At 41.7% G+C, this 21969-nt stretch overlaps 1 protein-coding gene across 4 annotated transcripts in view; it reads right to left on the bottom strand.

The window, feature by feature from the left end:
• The window catches only part of CAMSAP2 (calmodulin regulated spectrin associated protein family member 2), a 205368-nt gene extending 184509 nt beyond the window's left edge, over positions 1 to 20859 (bottom strand). For all 4 annotated transcript variants that reach the window (XM_019479352.2, XM_019479353.2, XM_019479354.2 and 1 more), the window contains exons 1-2: positions 20408 to 20859; positions 2370 to 2629 (exon numbers count right to left, since the gene is read on the bottom strand). In XM_019479352.2, coding sequence (XP_019334897.1) covers positions 2370 to 2629; positions 20408 to 20546 — 399 coding nt within the window. In that variant the 5' untranslated portion in view covers positions 20547 to 20859. The remainder of the gene's footprint in view (positions 1 to 2369; positions 2630 to 20407) is intronic.
• Positions 20860 to 21969: the final 1110 nt, after the last annotated feature.

Below are 21969 nucleotides of genomic sequence, written 5' to 3'. Positions count from 1 at the left end.
GTCCAACACCAGTTGACCTTGACTGCCATCATTTTATTTATTTTTACTTTAATGAAATCCCTGTGGATTTTGCAGACAGTGCCTGATTTTGCAATTTCCATGAAATCATAAATTGAGTAAGTCCCTATCCACAATACCTTGTTAATTATGCATTATGTAAGAAACAGTTTAATTGTATATTGTCTTAAATCCACTGCCTTTCAGTTTAATTAAGATGCCCCCCGTCTTGGATTAACCCTGGTTTTTTTCCGTAAGAGAAATCATCAACATAAATTAATACTGTAATAATAGAGGTCAGCAACCTTTTAGTAGTGGCACACTGCTTTAAAAACAACGTTAGGCCTTGGGGCTGGATGCAGCTTTCAACCCAGCAGTCATGAGGACTGGGGCTTGACCACCATGATTATGCACCTACCCAAAATGCAGCCCCACCCCTCATCACTGATTGGCAGAGAGGGGCAGGGCTGCATGACAGGCAGCCTTCTCAGCCGATCAGTGGTGAGGGGCAGGGCCAGCAGTCTATTGTGACCTCTTCACCATGACTTCTCACCACAGTACTGCAGAACTGCTGATGACTTGCCAAAGATACGTACCATTTTCATGGACAGGATCCAATTCCTTTGTGGAGTGGATCCGGGCAACAAGCCATAGGTTGCCACCCCCTGCTCTATATAATTAAACATATGGTAAATCTCAGTCATATGTAAATTAATCCTATGATCAAATAAGTTTTAAATAATTATCCAACTATATTTTTACTTTTAGAAAGTATAATATATACTGGTAGAAGGAGTACACACACTAGTTCTCACCATTCGTATCAATTAAGAAGAATTGTTTCAAGATTATAGTAATATACGGGAAGAATTTGACTAACTTATATTTGAATTAATATCGCAAGCGTATAAAAAGGTAAAGAATATAAAAAGGGGCATGCATAGAAATATGAACTTGGAGCAGCTTTGAAAGGGGTGAGGGTTTCTATGAAAAAAAGAATCACCCCAACTTTGACCATGGTAGAAGCAGTCAAAATTGGAGCAGTTTTGCTAGACTTGTATTACTAGAGGCTGAGGCACCTAAGTGTTACAGTGTGACAACTGTTACAGTTTGAGCAGTAGCTCCTCCTTCCCTTTTGAAGCCGCTCCAAGTTTATGTTTGTCCATACCCTACGTCTCCAGTATCAGACTCGCTGTTGCTTTGTTCACTGCTACACATATTTAAGTAACCATACAACTAACTGCATGCTTTAGTTATTCCACTGAGAGTTTGCTTTAAAAACAGTATGAAGAGCTTTAATAAAGCCACAACATCAGAAATGCTGACATCAAGGTATTCATGTTGGATATTATCAGCTTAATTCTTAGTTTCCCTTTGCAATAATTTAACTCTGAAAAGTTGGGAAGGGGAAGGAGGAGAGATTTTCCTCTCAAACATATCCAAAAGTAACATAGCTGCAGTGGCAGATACAAAATATAAGATTAATTTGCTTCCTCCTGCCTCTAAGACATACTTGTTTAAGTCATGGCTCTTATGGCCCATGCCAGTCACTCAGCAGCCCTAAAAATAAATCCTTTTCCCAAATCAGTTACTCCATAGGAGCATCTTCTCACTAAGGTCATGCAATGCTACCCAGTCACACATTTTTAAGAAATGTAAATGTTATCTTTCTTCCCCCCCCCCCCCTTTCAGAAGTTAGAGATAAAAATGAGGTTGTTTGTTTGCAGAATTTACTGACCACCCTTCCCAGACCAGAAGGTATGCTTCACAAACTTTTACAGGATTGAGGAGCAGCAGGTGTTTGGCTAAAGTCTGGGTCCAGTGACATTAAACAACAAAAGTCCCATTTACATCAGTAGGAGTAAAATTTCACTTTTTGAAAAAGTAAAAAGTAAAGCTTTGTTTTTAAGTGATATGAAGATGCATATCATTCTGTTTTTCAAAGTGAAAATGATAACCTTTCACCTAAAAAAAGATTACAGAGTTACAGCAGAATACATCTATGGGATTGCTTTCCCATGCAGCCAAATTATGAACTATTTTAGAGAGACAGAGAATGGTAGGTGAAGAGAGAGGGTTGAACAGAGGACTGGGAAGAGTGGTGCTTGGAAAGGAAAAACAAGAGGCATTCCAGTTTTAGGAAGAAAATGTGTTTGGTGGCTTGAAAACTGAAAAATAATGTAAACTGTTCTACTTTTAGCTCTCCATTTTGAAAACGGAAGCTGGGAAAGAAAGTGAAACCAGTCATCTCCTCCCTATAGAGAACAAATCTAACTTCTGGGATAAAAAACATGAAATCAAAGTTTTACTGCTATTAAGAGCATTCAGAACAGAAAACGCCAAGGAACAAATATACAAATGCCAAGGCTCACCATCTGAATGGGTTTCTTGTGCAGATCCCTTTCAGTTACCAACTTCTCCTGGTCAGTGACATAAAGACCTTTCTGTGCCAAGGCTTGGATAACAGCATCATGACCCACAAGTGGTTTGGCAGCATCACTCTTGAGAATTAGACTCCCAGCACGACAGTAGAGTTCAGCAGATAGCAGCAAGTTAACAACCGGTGGTTTAATGTGTTCCTGATCATACTGGTCTGTGTAAAATGGTTCTCGCAATTCCTCTGGAACATTTTCTACAAAAAAATAAACAATATATATACTTTTTTTTTTTAAAAAGAAAAAGATACAAATATTTCACAATACATAGACTAACCAGACAGCATGTTCACATACAATTCCAAAATTACTTTACATGATGAAAGAAATATAATCTGTGGTAGGAATCTCTCTTTAGAATATGGGAGCTAACAATTCAATATTAGTGAAAACTACAGATGAATGTATTACCATTAAAGAGAATAAGTCATAAATACTAGCTTGTTGGGAAAAGGTCCTGAGAAAAGTCCATGCTGCAAAGCAAAGTGTAACAGGGCTAGCTCGTGGTTTTACAGAAGCATCAATTCAAGATGTCTTGACTTTTCCAACCTTATGGACAAACCTTCCACTTCAGTATGTTTTATAGCTCAGCCACATAAAGGCAAGATGACGTCTGTCAAATGGCTGTGTTTAAAACACAAAACTCTGTTTTATTCTATAATTTTATGTAAGTGGAAAAAATTGTAAATTCTACCCCGGGGGGGGGAGGGGAAGGGAAGGAAATCCATACCTTGTAAGTCAAACTGAGAACCCAGTAAGAAAACTCACACTGTACATCAGAAGTTAGATATTACCAAATGATAAAAATTCAATAGCTAATTATTACATAATACTAACATTTCTATAGATAATTTTAATAGAATCAATTTATTAAAAATAAAAGAACAGAGGGGAAAAGGCTGAAGAATTATGGAGAATTTCCCCCTTTTTGTTAAACACTGGGACACTAACACTTCCCTGTAAAATAAGATACGTCAAATCTGAATGCCTTTGGGGTTAATGAAAGCTACATAGGAATGTATCATGTAATACAGAGGTTCTCACACAAAACTGGGGGAAAAAACTACTATAAAAAAGGGACCCCAAAATGCGATTGCACTTCTTTGTTTTTTTGCTTAAAAGTGCACACTTAGGCAGGCGCTGTGAAAAAACGGTGAGCTCGCTGCAAAAAATAATTACTGGCAAGCAGAAGAAAGGGTGGAAAGCCCTGAAGTCTTGGAGCATGGTGGAGGGGGAAGGAAAGGCAGGGGCCGGGTGGGACTGCTTAGAGCAGGAGTCAGGGAGGCTGCAGACAGCTGCCCCAGGGTCTATGGAGCCCTGGCCCAGTTTGCTGCATGCGTGCACCCACTACCAACAACAAGTGGGGCCAGTAGGGCTGTGCAAAATGGCTATGTTTCGTTTGTTTCAGATCCGGCCATTTCAGAAGGACAGTGATTTGCTTTGGAGTTTTGGATCACTGTTCTGTTTCGATTCGTCTGAATCCGTTTTGGACTTTTGGTGCTGTATCTTTGCCAATTCAGAGATTTGGATTGGCTGGGGAGATTCAGTACAGCCGGGAGACAGTAGGCTCCCCATGGCTCCTCCAGCTGTGCCTGCCTCTCCCCAGGTAGGGGGGGCAGTGGGAGAAGCCCCCATGGCTGCCCTGCCTGGCCCCAGCCTCCCAACACTTTAAAAGGAGGGCCGCGGGGCTGTATTGCACTCTTCCCAAGGGACGTGGGCCTCCAGATCTGCACACAGGATAATAGCAGGCTATCAACGCCAGCTGGAACCAGCACATTATTATGACCTGGCTCTACAGCTTCTGTAGAGACTAGGTGCTTGAAATGAAGTTGACTGCTGGAGCCCAGCCCAATTAGCTATATGGGAAATCATAAGCCTTCTGGCTTTGGAATAAGATCATGGATAGTTTCTACTGTATGTAAATAGAAATAGCTCTGCTATTTAAGTGCATCTATGGAATACCTGTGCTAAAACTTGTAGCAGTTTCCAAAAAAGGTAAAAATGCATCAATTTTGGATGAACAAAGTCTATGGGTACCTGTAAGTTTGCCTACATACAAATTACTGTGGGAGTTATTTCAAGGTCAGTGTTTCAAATTTGCCCTTCACTGCCATGTGTTCAGGGAGAGCAGGGTCTGACAGGGGAAGAAGGCAGCTACCTGAACCCCCAGATTTATTTTCACTGCTGAGGCAGTGGAAGGGGTACAAAACCAAGGCAAGCCTCCCATAATTAGACCCTATACCTAGAAAAGCATAGTAATTTTATAAATTATCCATATATAGAATCTATTTATTAGGGAGGTCATCTTGCATACAGTCAACTTATATTCAAGAAAATGTGGTTACATTTGAAACCCAATACAGACATGTGCATGTACATACAAAATGTTTGAATCTAATCTAATAACTTCAAATACTGTGTTGCCAGAAAAACCTACTACAAATGTAAATTCATACAAATTTATATCAAGTTTACTAATAGGTTTTGTCTGTAAATTGTTTTTTCTGCAAAGCATCCAGTAAATCTATTACATTTATTAATTCACAGAAAATACTGACTTGAGTTCACAGACAAATAGGAGAAATAGCTCATTTCAAGATTGCCTCAGCAAGAGGTTTGCAAGACAAAACACCTGTCATAGCCATTATCTAGAAATAACTGCACAAAACCATTCTCTTCTTCCAAACTACTATCCAGTTCTGACCTATACAAGTGTTGCTGTATTCCTATGCTGTCCCCTATACCTGGAAATCCTCCCTAGGCCTTTACAATATTTTGTCAAGCTGGAACTTGTACGCAAATGGCAAGTTGTTACCACCACCAGGTCCTTCCCATATTGCTAAACAGAAGACAATCCTAGCATGGACCAGGTTGAGAACTACTGTATGCTATGTGTAAGCAACCTCACAATACCCATACACTTTGAACATGTAGCATTTCCCTACTGCTCCACAAATAACCTTCTAATTTCTTATCAGAAAGTGTTTGCAATACAACTATTACCTAGTTTCATGTACTCCTTCCACTGTCTCCAGCCTCTTATTTTTATCCTTCCTTTCCTTTTCCACCTGCCACTCTATACTATTTAAGTTTTAAGCTAACTTCACTTTCAAGGTACTTTACCTCTACCTTCTATCATCCCACTTCTAAAAAAAAATTTTTTTTTTAAATTAAAATCATAATGAAGGACTCCTACCTAATTCTCAATTTTTCAAACAAGTACCTTTGTGCTTTCTTCCACCTGCCCTCGTAAAAAAAGGCAATACCTGTAAATATCTGCAAGCCTATTCCATTATCTTCCTTAATACTCTTTTGCTATGATGCCTACCAAAAAAACCTTTATCAGCTAGACAGCTGCTATGCTGGAACTACTGTTTATCACAAAGACCAATACCACTTCATTTCATTTCTTTACTGTAGCTATCTCTATCTCTTGCTTTAACCTAGAGATCCTAGAGCTGGATTTGTACAAGAAAAAAAATAAAACAGGATCCTGGTCCATGATTAGGGTTTCATGGCAGTACAGTAATATAAGTATAGGGTTGTGGACTTTGGAAATCTATACAGTGACCAGTCTGGAGGAACTGCTGGGCAGCAGAAGCTAAGATATGTAGAGACAACAGAATTTCACACAGCATAAAAAACATATTGGTAGATCCACATTGGTATGTTTTTCATTCTAAAAGAAAAACTTCACAAACTTTAGTGATATTCTGAAGCTAAATATATTAAAGATGAGTGCACTGTCTCCATTTAATGTATCAGAAAAAAATTGATATGGCCTCTAATTTTAGGGAAGAAGTTTTGGTTACTAAAGCTTGATTTTGAGGACAAAATCCTCTACTCCCAATGAAGTCAGCAGGCATAGTGTGCGCTCAATTCCTCCAAGTGCCAGGAAAGAGTCATTTTTGAGATCCTGTGGGGAAAGTTGTGACCCCACAAAGTCAAAGTAATCACAAAAGGCTCTTGTTGACTTTAATTTGGCCAGGATTTCATTCCAGTTGTCTAACAATGGACACCTTAAAAAACAACAAACCAAACAACCCCCCCCCCATTTTTAAATGTAAAAATTTAACATTTTTTTAAATGGAGAGACAGCAGCCTGCAATGACTATAATCTACAGTCACTCTCAAAATGAAAGACATTCCCTTTCTTTCATATGCAGCAGTTCCCACCCACTTTTCTCTCTCTCAACTAGTTTTATCTGAGAATTTCCTGTAAAAAACAAAAAAACCCCAACCAAACAAAAAACCCCAGTGATTTTATGTACTAATGCTTTTTCCTAATTTTTATTAATGCACTATTGTAGGCTTTATTTTTCTTCAGCTGAACAATATAAAATCGATTAAATTTAACAAACAAAACTAAAAGCTACAAGAATATCAAAGCAAACAACTACATGTGCATATATAAAGACTAGACTGTTTTCAAGTCTTATAAGTTCAGAACAAGGTCCTGTTCTGGACAGGGTCCATCACAGATTTAGTTGTATCTCTGTATATGAGCTGCTTTATTCTAACAGAGAATTTTTTGCAGGAATAAATCAACTAAAAATTAAATGATTCAAGGGAAGTAGAAGCCAGATATATGCAGCCAACACTTTTTTTTTTTAATTTTGTGTTTCTAGCCCAATTAGCAAAAATCAGTTCTGAATCCTAGCCATTAAGCAGAACCATGTGTTCAGGCGCTCTCAGCACTGAATCTGGCAACTCATGGTGAGCCACTACATTGGATATATGTCTCAACTTCCTCTTTACTCCTACAGCTGAGCTGTGCCTTTCTTTTACATTTCTTCACCAGTCTTAAATGTCTGGCAAAAATCACCAAAATCTATGCATTCGAGGCGCTGTAGGCCCCCTCTTGATCAGTTGCGTGCAATTAGTATGGCCCACTCTCTGTGAAGTAGATCCAAACCAGGCAGCCCTGTACCTCACCTGCATATATAGTTTTTGGAGAACCCCAGGACTCTTAACAAAAGCACACAGTTCAGTCATGAGCTGGGCAGCTGATTAGCACACAGATCCTTTGTAATGGGTGTCTGAAGTATATACACACATACCGAGTAGTCTAAAGCCCCACAGCTCAGCACTTGTATCATGTGTAGTTTGTATTAGATGCAAGTAGATATAAAAGAGCTGTTCAAAACTGTGTTTACAGAGTACATGCTACAGCTTGCAGGAATTTGTAAAAAGAAAAGGAAAAGGGTAAAATGTATCAGTTATGGATGAACTGGGTCTTTGGGTACCTGTAGTAGATTTGTCTACAATGAAGTATACCTGTAGTCTTTCACAAGTCAGCATTTTCAGATTTATTCCTCACTTTCACATGCTTAGGGAGAGCAGGGTCTGACAGTAAGTGGGGTGGATGACAAGGCAAGGGGGGCTACTGACCCTTCTCTCCCCCCTGACTTATTTTCCATGTTGGAGCAGTGGGAAGAAGACAAATTCAAGGTAAACCCCTAAGAATTAGATTCTATACCTGGAAAACGTTATAACAATTATAACTTTTCCATATACAGAATCCAATTTTTTGGGGGGAGCGGGAGGGTGTCCATCTTGACAATTCCTTCATGCAAACTACAGTAATTCCCTCCGCCATATATGATTTAGCAAGTCAGTCACCTATATAGCAAGCCCAAAAACAGGTGCGGGACAGAGACTACATGCATCTATCAATTCCAATTCAGAAAAACACAGATTTAAGTTAAACGAACTTCAAAACACAGTTAAGCAGTACCTGAACCTGCATTCCTTGTACTTCCAAAACTCACATGTATATTTCAATGGGATTTTAGTGGTGCAATCTTTGCACACTCCAAATCCCAAGGTATCATAGAATTAATCCCACCTTCCCACTGGCCTCTATGATCCTTGAGATTTTGATAATAAAAATGAAATCTGATTTTGCCTACTACATGAAGAAAACACTTCGGATTCAAGAATCCATAGTGAACTGATTTGGGTGGACTCTATAAGAACAGATCCCTTTGCAATTTTAGAAAGTTGGAATATGTCTGTTCCATAGGCTAAACAACAAGATCATAATTTTTCTGAGCCTCTAAAGTATATGAAATATTCCCAGAGAACTGCAGACACAAAAATGTAAAAGAATTTTTCTTTATGCAAAACATTAACTGTTCTACGAACAGAAAAAGAAAATAAAGGACAAAATGATTTCAAATAGTTCTGTAATCTGTTCTGGGAGAACATACACAAAAGTCAGCTCATGTAAATATGCCACCAAATTACAAATAATTTTCATAGAAACCTTTGAATAATCCCATTTCTCACAGACTAGTTATCATAAGACAATTGATAGTCAACATAGATCTTGATAGCTATAATGGGCTACATGTTTTATTATGATATTAGCATGTTAACTGTGTCTATATTGTTATAATATTGTTTAGCTCAGTTTCCCTGATCAGTCTGTGTACAGAGAATGAAGGGTTAAGTGTCAGAGTTGGCTCTTTGCAGGAGGAGACCAGACCTCATCTCAAGTGCCCAGGAGAATAAATATGACAATGGGAGAGCAGGCTGGGGGGGGAAAAAAAAAAAAGCAAAGCAGCTTGACAGCTCCAGTATCCAAAAAACAAACAAACAAACACAAACAAACAAACAGCTGAGCATCTTTGTGGGGCACTAAGGGTTGTACAGGCAAAACATCTGGCTGGCTGGCCTTTGCTCCAAAAAATACCTTTAATGAAGAAAGTGTCTACTGTACTGCTTGGAACTGCAGTTGCACTGGGTCTCTCCAAGAGGAGGTCAAGTTCCTCTCTTACAAGTGGAACTGGGTGCTTACTACTTAAATCAGGGTAATAATGAGGCAGGGAAAGCAAGAGAAGGCAAGGCCAGGTTCTCAAGTAGGAAGAAGCCTGGGCTCTCCCCTTGCTCTACAAGCCAACCCTGGGCTGGGTTCAGAGGACTCTTGCAAGGTATAAACTGGGGTGCTCAACTGCTGGCCTGCAGGCCAGATCCAGCCCACAGCACCATGTCATCTGACCTACAGGGCTCCCCATGGGTCTGGAAATTTGGCAGCAGGGGAACAGTACCACCATTCCTCTGCTTCCACATGTATACACCTGTTGGGAGTCCCGCTCCTTGTACACTGGATCAGGCACCCAATCCCAGCATGCAGGGCTTGGTGTGGGTGGTGCCAGGCTCCAGGGCTCAATCTGGACTGCAGACCTGTACCATGCTACTCATCTGGCCCAAAGAGCCTAAAGTTTGAGCATCACTGGTATAAATAGATGTAATGTTAGGTGTGGGATCAGTTGTGCTGGGATGTGTTCTGGGACAGGTGACCCACTTCACTGGCATCTACAGATTCCAGGGCCATTGTCCTGCAAGGTCCTTCTGCTCCCAGCATCCAATTCAGTGGGATAGTAACCATGCCTGCCATATCCCAAAAGTCAGGCCATGCATCTGCAAGCAAGGGAAAGTCACCTACAACCCTCAGGGCATGCATGCAGGTGCGGGGCCAGAGAAATCCTAGAAAAATCATCCTGTAGGGATATTCTGAGTGTGCATTTCTTGCTGTGGTGCCTTGGGCAGGGGTCTGCAAGCACAAAGGGGGAACCCCCATGGGGTTCCCACACTTGTAGATGTATGCCCCAAGTTGAGATGCAGCAGCAAGAAATGCATGCTGCAGGAATCCTCTGGGACATGCATCTATAAACTTTGACTCAGCCTGACCCAGGGCAAAGCAGCAGGAAATGCACTCTCCAGGAACCCCTCTACAGAAGCTGCAGACTAAAAGACAGCACAAGCTATGACTAGGAATTGTTGCACTCACAAATTTGGGTATTTGTGAGTGACGGAGCAAATATCTGTTCACTTAGGTTGTGTGCCACCTCAGAGACCAGAGAAGGCAATAAAAACCACTAAAAAAATTATTGGATAGATACAATCTATTGTTCTTTTTATAAGCATGACCCAAAATGAGTTCTAGGCTCAGGTAAAGCTTCAGGGAAGTTAATGGACCACTATAGATCCTTAGGGGCCATTTGCACAGGGCTCACAGCAGGAGTGGTATTCCTGAAGTATTTAGTAGCATAACTTCAGTTATGCTAGATATAGCAAGGCTTTTTGAGGATAGTATCTTTTTATAAGATCAACTGCATGTTGGAATCAAGTTTAACAAACTTTCAAATGTAATGCATTCATCAGGTCTGAAGAGGGAAGCAAGCACAACAAGCAGGCATCTGATACTAAGTTCTGCAAAGCTACTTCCCCCGCCCAACCACCTCTTTACTCTCCAAAAGTCTTTCAAGTCAAGCTCTAAAGTTAAATTATTACTTAAAAACAGGAGGGGAGTGGTGCCAGGGGAAGGAATACCTGGCTATAGTAGATTGCCATAAAAGTAGCTATTTTGAAACCAACACCAAAATACACAGGCATTTCATTAGACTAGACTGGCATATTGGCAAGAGAGACACCTTTTTGGAAACACAAACACAGACTTCTAAATCTTAAAGTTGGATTTGAAAACGTTGCTAGCTCTGGGCTGTGAGAAGACTAAGTGAAAATAACATGCAAGCTCAACAGTACTTTCTTTTATACTCTATATTATTGCCGCAGAATGACATGACATTAGCTATATTGTTCCATCTCATTTCTCTTATATAATTTAGACTGGACTGAGCTATGATTCTACAAACATACAAAAAAACCCCAACTTTACACACTACTAGCGTCTCCTTCACTTAAATGGGATCACTTGAAAAGCCTGTGGACAGGGACCTACCTAAAAATCCCAGAGGAAGTTTGCAGCACAGCGGTGCTTTTAATCTAGCTCTTTTCACTATGCACTCCTTCCCCCTGCACCCGCCACTGAGTGGCGAGAGGCAATTACTGCTGCAGTTTGTCTCCAAGCCACTCAGCAGCATAAATGGTGTGTGTGTGTGGGGGGGGGAAGTGCATAGTGTGTTGGGAGGGGCACGTCAAAAAAAAACAAGATGAACACCATAAACTTCCACACCAATTTAGGTACATTCCTATCTACACATAAGGACATGCATATCAGGAACAATGGTTCACATCCTTTTGAGGTCCACCTTGATAGAATCAAGGCACCCCTCAGAAATCTCTTAGCTTTCACTTGTTTTTTCACTGCATAAAATAAAAATAATAAAAGGAATCTCTCTCTTGCTAAGAACTCAGAGACCACAATGGGTCAGAATGTTTTTGACACCAAGTTTCTCATTGAAATTTCTGGGTTTATCTTATGAATCATGCTTGCACACTTAACAGTGCTAACACTGTGTGGCATCCTGCATCACCCTTGAAAGGAACTCAAGGCACCCCACGGTACCACAGCACCCTGGTTGAGAATCATTGTCCGAGACTGTATATTTCTCTCTAAGGCACAGAGAAGCTTTAGATAGCAAGTATCCAAAGAAATTCAGTAAGAACAAACACAAAATAACATACAACTCTATCCCATGTTCTTGTCCTAGTAAGTACCTACAGAGTATAAAATAATGTAAATGTTACTTTTGATATAGGTGCACAATGACAATTCAACAGTTTCTTTCAGTTCATGCTTCAAAATTGTGGAGGAAGAACAAGAAACCCACCATTAATTCTAATTTTTCAGCAGTTTTAAAACAGCAAACATCTCAGAATATAAAAATTAGTTACATTCTTCTTCAATTTAAAGAAGGGAAAGAGGTAGCTACCATAAGCTTCCTCCACTTAACTTTATAAAAATAACTCTGATCGTAAGTGAATTGAGGATAGAGAAAAATACTCCTTGGAAAAAGTGACTTGCATTAAAGTAAACAGAGGCTACACTTTCCTTAGAAAAGTGGCTTGATTTTCTTGGAAAACAAGTTGGTTTTTTTTTTAAATAGTTTCCAGACATCCAACTGGATAAATATTACCATTTCAGCTATACATTTTAGTCTAAGAATCAGCACTTTTAGCCCTGGGAATATTCTAAATGAATACATTTATGTAATCCTGTATAAAAAACTGTTCAGAAAAACAGAGTAAGAGGGGAGTGGAAAAGGAAAAATACAACTGTTCCTCCCTCCCCACCCTCACCTCAACTGTAGCCTCTCTTACAAGTTCATTTGTCCTTGTAAACAGCATTTACAGACAAAGTAGTTCAATGTATGCTTCATTGATACATTTGATTCAAGATCTTGGAAGTCACAGAGTACAACAAACCCCAACTGTGTGACTTCCTATGGTGTGATTCCTATGAGCAAAGAGATGAATAAAGGATGGTTTTGGAGGTGGCTGACCTTGAAGATTAAGACTAAAATTATTCTACACAATTCCTGACTATTCTAGAAAAGTGATTCTCAATCTGTGGTGCAGGAAGCATCTTTTCCCAGTATCCTTAAGTATTAGCTCAGTGTTAGGTGTGCGCACTTGATAAACCCAGAGATTTTAAAAGAACAGTCCTTAGTGTCAAAAACATTCAGATCTGTTGTGATCAGAGTTCTTTGCAACAGAAGAATTACTCTCTCTTTTCTGCAGTCAACAAACCAGTAAAAGCAAAGAGCTGGCATTTTTCTAGGGTACCTTGAATCTAACAGGATTGAGAACCATTGATCTAGACTTGGTCTATTTCAGTCTATATCAGAAATTTAAGTTATGCCAAATCCTGGCACACACGGAACAAATGACACTTTTCTTTGGGCAGAAATTCTGTCATTACTATATAGTAACCATTTAAATTAGCAGGTTGGAGTTTGAACAGAAACAACTAGAGTTTTATAATATCCTTCATTATCAAGAAGGGGTCTCTGCCCCGTTCTCAATATCAACCAAGACTGACCACCCACCACCACTTTGGACAAGATGCTGATGGAAATATTTCATATTTTTGTTTTTACAAAGTGTTTACAGCTACCGCAAATAGAAGAGGAAAGGGATTTAAGCCCATCAGTCCAAACTGGAGGGAATGCTCCCTGTGGGGCTGTACATTGCTAGTATATGGGGCAGATGATAGTGTGGATCTGACTCAGATGATATTTTCACCTCTTTGGCACAAGAACCTTTAAGAAGGAGGGAAGATAAAATGATGCACGCTCCATGAAGTGAGATCTCTCTTTTGTTTAACTAGTCTGCCACTAAATTGAGTCAACCTTGTACTGAAGCTAGCTAGACCTCTGTCCAGGAAACAAAGCTGCAGAGTCACCTTCATAAATTGCTGCCAGCATGAATAATGTTACTACTCCTAGTGCCTTCAACACCTGATTAAAGTCAAACACCTTTAGGTCCAGGATCTCTCCATTTCCAAGGAAGTGCTTAGGTGTTGCATCAAATAGTTGGGGAAGGGAATAAAATATCTGGTGACACACTGATTTGGATATCATCAAGAACTGACACTTGATGAAATATTGATTTAATCACTTGGTAATGTTCATAAGAATTCTTTGATAGCAGGTAGTAATATAATTTGGATTTAGGAATTCTCTGGATTTTGCTGGCATAACCAAAACACCCTGCTTCCAATACTTATTGATCCAAGAAGACAACAAACAACTAACCTCTTAAATTCCACCTCCGCAAGTTGCTGGGGGAAAGGAAGTCCACCCACTCTGTAACTGCATGAGTCCTATTTTGTAAAGTAACTGTTCCAGTGACCCCAGTATTTCTTGTCCATGAAACCTGCTCAAAGGTATGAAAAAAATACCAAAACGAATGTGTTTCTCTGCAAGAGTTTTTTGTTAGTTTTATGAAAGGACAGATTTCCTATTGCTGTCTTTTGCTTTGATTACTGCTTCATAAAGAAGTTCACCAAAAGATGTGTCCTTTATATAATTAGGAAAACCAATGAAGTGATTGGCCTTGACAGCAACTTTTCAAGAACACAACCAGAAGATGAAAGCAGGTAACTATTTTGCAAGGCCATTTTTATTGATGGTTTACCTTAGTCCACTTACAAATGTTCAGTTCTAGTGGTGGAAAATTTCTACAACTAGAAGTGATTCCGGGAGAGGGTGCAGTACAAATGTTCAGTCTGCAATCTCTCCCTCTCCCCTGCTTCTAAGCACCTTCCTGAGACCAGGGTGATCTCTGACTAGAGAAAGTATGAGCTGCGCCAGTCCTCCTATTCACAGGAAGGCCTGGAGCAGCAGAACAAAGCCCCCTAGGGGACTCTAGTATAAGGAGCAAGCAGGGGGCTCAGTAACACTCCCTGCACTTGGCTCCCAGCGTCTGGGAACCCGAAAGAGAGAGCAGATTCTGCATGCTTCTTAACATTGAGGACTCTGGAGTGAGAAGCTGGCAGGAAGCAGCTGATGGTTGCTCCTCCTCTCCACACCAAGTCTATGGGAAGCAGGTGTCCCCAGTACCTAGTCCAGAGCAGGGTGACTCTGAACATCTAGACATGCTCTTAGCATCTACGTCATCAACACTTGACTATTCATTCAGGATCTCATGATTTAAGATAACTATGGAATTATCCTTAGTAGCGGCAAGCAGTAGCAGGAAAGCAAGCGGTGGATGGGAACGGGAAAGTTGAGGAACAGTCAAGTGGCCCGACTCTTTGCCAAATGTCCCCCCCCCTCCCTACTTCTTCTCTTGCTGCCTGTCCCCCTTCCACTTGATTCCCCCAGCTACCTGTACCCTGTGGTGCCTATCCCACCCATTACTTGCTTCTCTGCTGCCGGCTCCCTGTGCCATCTCCCGCAGTGCCAGCCCTCTCCCACTACTTGCCACCCTACCTGCTCCCTGGCAGTGACCCCACACTAATACCCCCCCCCGCCCCCCACTCACTCCCCATCAGGGCTACAACCCCACTCTGGCCCAGGGCTCAGAGCACATGCTGGCTCCAGCCCAAACCCAGCTAGGCAGCAATGGTTGCAGAAGTGGCAGCAACTCTGGCTCAGGACCAGATCGAAGCCAGAACAGAGGGTGCTGCTACTGGGCCAACAAGCACCAGAGCCCCAACTGCAGGTAAGTAGCCAAGGTTGGGGGGAGCATCTCCAAGAAGTCCTGACCAATTAAAACATACTTCACATAAGAACAGTTACCTCAGGCAATTGTTGGCATTTCTATCCAACAGTAAAAAAAGCTCCCTTCTTCCCCCAGTAACTGGACAAGACCCTACCAAAAAAGACTTTGTTTTTTCATCAAGTTCTTGAAACTTTTTTCTTCTTCATCCACTTCTCTGAAGAGATCAACCTGATGCTCATCAGTGACATAGTGTATAGCTTCCTCCTTTGGTAAATGGATCTATCAACTTATCTAATGAAATATTATCCAGATCTGCTCACTGAAAACTTCCTTGGTTCTAGAATAGCTGTCAGCTATTTGTAAAATGAATTCTTATTTACACTTAGTACAAGAAGTTCATTACTAACAATGTTTTTTGGACTGCTGCTTGAAGTCCAAATAACAACCTGCCATAGCAGCCTGACCATTCAGTGTTCATCCCACAGTTTATCTTAAAGGAGGTTAATAAAAGGAGCAGAATTAAGCCAGCCATATTAATTTAATCTCTTATTTGTCTTGTTTCAAGGGGAAAAAAATAAGGAGGGGTAGAGGAAGGACATTAAGAAAATCTTAATTATTAGACTTATCAGTAGACTTCAGTGGAATTGACCAGAAGGCTTCAACCTGCCTGAGAACTTTTAAGAGACTAGAAAGGAGAGCCCTTTGATTTTAATTCTCTCAGAGAAACCCCAAACATTTGTTTTTCTAGCATGAGGTTACTCGTACAGGTTTCAGCAGGGCTCCATACTCTTCTGCTGTCATTAAGCATGTAGTTACAGCTGCTAGGAAAGACCATTAGACGTTGTGGATCAGAACAGCTCCAAGACACCGAAAGGTAGCATTCATATTTGCAACTCCTTTTGTCAAACTGATATGGCAATCCTACCTCACTACAAACACAATGCAGTTGTGTCTATATAAGAATTTTGCAAAAATTAATTGTGAGGCAACTTTGAGGATTGATAACTAATGCTAGCTTAAGGAAAGGCAGAAGATGATCTCTAAAAAGGTGCCACCCTGCCTTAACTGGTTCAGAGATGCATGACCTTTCATAGGTAACGACCTTCAGAGGCCATGAATGGACAGCACCATTTATTCATAGCACCTGAAAAAAGTAGGTTGTTGCAAAAGCTTATGCCACTCTGAATCAATTAGCCTGAAGTCAAACAGAAGATAGAGAAGGGTGGCACCTTATGCACCAATATGGATAACCGTCTCTTAGCTTGAGGAAAACAAGTTGTAGTCTATCAATTCAAATTGCATTATGCCAAGGATGAATTTGGCTCAAAGTCTTAAACTGATTCTAAAACTATTTTTGCAACTTAGATGTCTCTGTCAGAATTATTCAGAAGAAAAAGGTCATTCCAAATTTATCTCGTGAGAATTTCCTCACTCAACCCTTTTAACCCTGCATTTGCTACAGAGTTGTTTTTATAGCTAGCAGAATCACCAAAAAGAATAAATTATGTTCACACACTTAAGAAAACCTCTTCATAAGAGTAGGACAGACTTTTGCTGCTTTATAGATGTCAGGGAAATAAAACTGTATTACCCATTATTTCAATTAGTTCTATTAGTCAGACCTATTATGCTTTGAGGTTCACAAGGAATAGTTTCAACAGATTTAAACTATTGGGTGATAAAAGCAGGTTTTCTAAACTGAAAGAAATTCCCATAATCTGTAATCTTACAAGTAATCCTATTGTATTCAATGAAGTTTCCATGCAAGTCATCATTTGCAGATTTAAATTCAGAGGTTGCCCTCAAAAAAATCCAAAGCATTACTATTCCAGTACCAAGATTTTTAACACCTTGCCAAAAAACAATAAAGTACACGTTCTATGTCCCTCATGTCATTTGGCTGCTACAAAACACCCCTAAATCCAGTCACACTGAACTTCCTTTCATGTTACATGAAAATGCCTTGTAGAGCAGAATATGAGACACTCTTCAAAAGCATTTTTTCATACAAGCTGTTCTAAGTGATTTAAATTAACTTAAAATTGATGTATATATTTTTTAATTATACAGATTTGGAAATGTTAATGTTTTAACAATTTTTTTATGGCACTGCTGAATCTATGGAGGTGTTAGGAAAGAAATTAGGATGGGTGTCAATTCGTTTTGTTCAAGTATCTTTGACGAAAACATATCAACTTCTGGATTAGAATTATACAATTGCAAAATAATTAATTCAAATGCAATTCTGCAAAATTTGGGATTATTTCTTAGAAAGATGCATGGGATACAAGAATCTATTTTATGAAACAATTGTTACATTACTGGAGCATTACAACATGAATGATTTGATTTAGTTCTTAAAATGTTGAGATCATCTGTTACAGAAACCTTTCTATTTTTCTGAACCTTGTTACATAGTACACATACTCAGCAGTAAAACAGCCAACAAAAGCAAAATAATCACTTTTCCTTCCTCCTCACAAATCCAAAGTATTTAAAAGCAGCTTTCCATTTAATAGGTTTTAAAAAGGTTCATGCTAAGTGTTATTAGAGCATCACAGGCCTATGATGGATATTCTTAAATGTTAATTCAATATAGCTGGATACCTAGCAGTAAGAATTTAGACTATGAATTAATGTAATAAGTTAAAAAACTTCAAGTATGGTTAGAGCTGGATGGAGACAGACAAAAATTCTACTCAAAGGAAGCATACATTTGAAGCATTACATTTATATTCAAAATTATTTTAAATGTCATTCATGTGTCAGATACATTTTTACAAGACTACATTTCCCCTTACCTCTTATTGTTGTACTTACACTTTTATCCATGCTGATAAAAGTTATGAACCTACTTCTACTCTTATCCCTACACAGACTTATCCAAGTCAGTGATAACCCATCTGAATATGTAACTGCATGTTTATCATCACTCATTTAGACAGAATTCTAACTAGGATAGCATTAATTCCTTGATTTTGGTAAACTATATGAAACTTCCTCAGAATGCTTCAGAAGTCCTTCAGGGAAGGACACATCCTTCCATCAAAATCCATCCAACCTTTTCTTGAGTCACCTGCATTTTTGTTTCTAGGACTCAAAACTTCTAAACCATAAAAACAGATTTAGGAGACCCAAAATAAACATTTTCATGATTTGTTTGAGTATACATTTCAAAGTAAACACTGAAGATGGTCTTACATTCCCAAAAACCCACAAGAACTTCCTGGAGAAAAGTCCTAGAAGGTGTAGCATGAATAGAGAGCTTGAAAATACTACTTGTTTAATACTTGTTGTGGATTTAGAATAAAAAGTTCCATGTCAAATTTGAAATGACACAAAAAGTTATATTTATTGCGCCAACCATGACCAAGACCAACCATGCCTTTGTTTTTTTTCTACCTACTGCCATATGAGTGTCACACACAAGAATGACTGTCTCTATACAGAAAGGGATGCAATGCATTTCAAAGAAAACTTTAATATCTTTCCTTTCTCCTAGAAGAAATAGTTAGAAGGGAAGGTCAATTCTCCAGTTCTGATCCAAGTAAATATTTGGAAAGCATAAGCTTCCTTTAACAAGTTGAAAGAAGTGGTTGTGTGTACAACTTGAAAGTATTTTTCATGCTGATAGAACCATGACGACCCAGGACACTGATTTTAATCCTTCCACATAATTATTGTGAACTATATAACAGTTCAGGGCTGCACATTCCATTTTTGCCACTAGTCCTTGTAGTTATATTAATTGATACCAGCTAACTTTAGTATTTAGAGGGGAGAGCAAAAATACCTGGTTTTAAACCAATTGTTACATTTGCTCATGTAGCTTGCAGGATAATAACCATGGGGGTGGAGGAGAGGAAAGGAAAGGAATCCAGTTTAGACCAGACTCTTTAAAGAAAGTTAAATGGAAAAGTATTCTGCAAGCTGCTGCACATATTGAACCCAAATATGGATAATATAAACCAAGATATTTTAACCTTCCCAAGACAGTGAATTTGTCACGCCATTTGCCAATAAGGCCCTATCATACTTGAATTTGTAGACCATGGGTATTCTGTATTTCATGTGTGCAACTGTATTTTGTCATGGTCTAAACTATACTAAAAACAACTTTGCCAAAAACCAAAGCCATCAAATTTGAATCACCAAAGAGGAGGAGTAATTACATCACCAAAAAAAGCAAATGTGAAGAATTTCCATTTTATTGCTACCTAGCCCTCAGGTTCTTATTGACAATATTATCATCATTATTTAAGTTCTGAAACTGATAACTGATTCTTTGAAACCGCTTGGCACCATCTGAAAAATGGTCTTACATGGGCGGGCAAAAGTCAATTAAAGCTTTAACAGTAAATACAGAAACTATTTTGAAAAACAGTTTACTACTAAATTCTTTGTGCACTGAAAAAGGTCGCTGTGATAGTGAGCATTACCCATATAAATGCTCAGTCAGTCCGGACTGTGTGAGTGCCTGTGCGCGTAGAGGCTGCTGTCAAGTACCATCCGCCCCGGGGGGCACCATAAAGACAAGCCTTTAACCCTGATAAAACATGCAACAACACTCTGGCTCCTACCAAAAGGAGGAACCTTTTCCTGTTATTCTCCCGAGAAGAGGGAGAAAATGATGGCTGGCGGCCACGCAGCCTTTCCTTCAGCGGAAAACCAGGCGAAGGAGCGTGGCCAGCTCAGACCCCTCTACAGAGACAACGCCGCCCCACGGATTGGGGATGTTTCCCCACGCAGGGTGCCGCTGGTATCCCTCCAGGGCCAGGCTCGGCGGCGGGGAAAGGGAGGCCTTCAAATGAACCCGCTCGCGCTCAGTCGGGCAGGCAAGGAGAGAGGTGTGGGCCGTGCGAGGGGCCCCGCCGGGCCCGGCTCGGGCTGGGATGCGAATGGCCGCCCGCCCGTCGACGCGAGCCGGGCACATCCCTGCCCGCCGGCTCCAGCGGGGAGCACCATCTTTTGTATCGCCGGCAACTGTCATTGGGGGAAGGGGGCGGCCCAGGGCGCGGCGGCCCCGGCGCTGGGGGAGGGGGAGCCGCAGACGCCGCTACCTGTGCCGAAGGCTTTGGCCACCAGCCAGGCGAGGTTGCAGGCGATCTTGGCCCGCGCGAAGTCGTAGTGGTCGAAGGGCTTGATGGCGGGCACCAGAAAGGTCTTCCGCAGCTCTCGGGAGTCCGCCGCATCCCCCATCGCGCCCGCGGGCCGCCCGCCGCCGCCGCCTTTACATGGCTCCGCCTCGCCCAGCAGCCCGCAGCCGGCCCGGCCCCCACCTCCTTTGTCTCCGCCCGCCCCGGGACCGCTTCCCCCGCAGTAGCGGCAGCAGCTAGAGGAGACGGCGGCGGAGAAGAAGGAGGAAGACGGGGCTGGTGCTGCGGGGCCGCACAGGACACGTCCGAGCGCCCGGGTCCCGGCAGCCGCCGCCGCGAGCGCTTCCCCCGCTGCTGCCGCCGCCGCCGCTGCGGTTTTCCTCCGGCGGCTGCCGCACTGGCTTGGAAAAGCTGCCCAGCGCATGCGCGCCGCCTCTTCCCGCGCCCCTCCCTCAGTGCGAGGCCGGGGCGGGGCCCGAGCCGGGAGTCACGTGGTCGCGCGGCCGCACAATGGGCCCCTCTTGACCCCCGGCCCACGCAGGGGGCGCGGGCTTGTGCTCGCCGGAGGGTGGCGGGGCCAGTCCCTACCCTCCAGCCCTGCCCCGTGCGGGGGCTTGTCTGCATGGGGCGCGCTCGTGCCCCTGGGGAGCTTGGAGTGGGCTTTGTCCCCATACCCGTGGCTACAATGGTTCCCCCTGGTTATTTCTCATCCTCTGCCTTGCCTTAGCGCCAAGGCTCAGGGCTGAGCGCCTCGGCAGGTGGATGTGGCACAGGCCCTGATTAGAAAAGGTGACCCTTGTGTCCAGGAGCTGATCACCCACGCTGGTTTACCCTGCCTTCGCCAGGCGCTTGTCAAAGCCGAGAGGGGACAATTCAGCTGGATGCAGAAGATAAGCTGACAAGCATTTGGAGAGAAAGAGTGAGGCTACAGAAAGTCTCGGTAGGCCAGCAATGCACTTGGCCTATGTGTGGGCTACGTAACGGGCACAAATTAGTCTTGCGGACTGGCTGCTCAAGTGATGAATGCACAGACCACCCCCCATCAGTGACCATATAAAATCCTTGTGGCAACTACCGCGATCACCTTAATGGGGTGGGAGGGAGATTAGTGGTAGGTAATGCTACTGCAATATTACCTGGAAACAATGGGCTAATACCATTTTATTAGAAGGCAGGATAGATTTGCACCTTATGGATGCATATTTATACACATAGTAAATGTTTCATAGTTGGCAGGGTCGGAAGGGACCTGAGCAGGTCATCAAGTCCAACCCCCCTGCCGTGGCAGAAAAAAGCACTGGGGTCAAATGACCCCAGCAAGGTGTTCATGTAACCTCCTCTTAAAGGGTAGGAGCCAGCACCATTTCACTTGGAAGTTGGTTCCAGATCCTAGACGCCCTGGCTGTGAAGTAGCACCTCCTGATGTCTAGTCTGAATCTGCCCTCTGCCAGCTTGTGACCATTATTTCTAGTCACTCCTGGTAGTGCTCGGGGGAACAGGGACTCCCCCAATGCCTGCTGGTCCCC

Source organism: Alligator mississippiensis, chromosome 5 (genome assembly GCF_030867095.1).
Source record: "Alligator mississippiensis isolate rAllMis1 chromosome 5, rAllMis1, whole genome shotgun sequence".
Classification (NCBI taxonomy): domain Eukaryota; kingdom Metazoa; phylum Chordata; order Crocodylia; family Alligatoridae; genus Alligator; species Alligator mississippiensis.
Note: the sequence above shows the minus strand (reverse complement) of the source record. Positions and strands in the feature narration are given on the sequence as shown.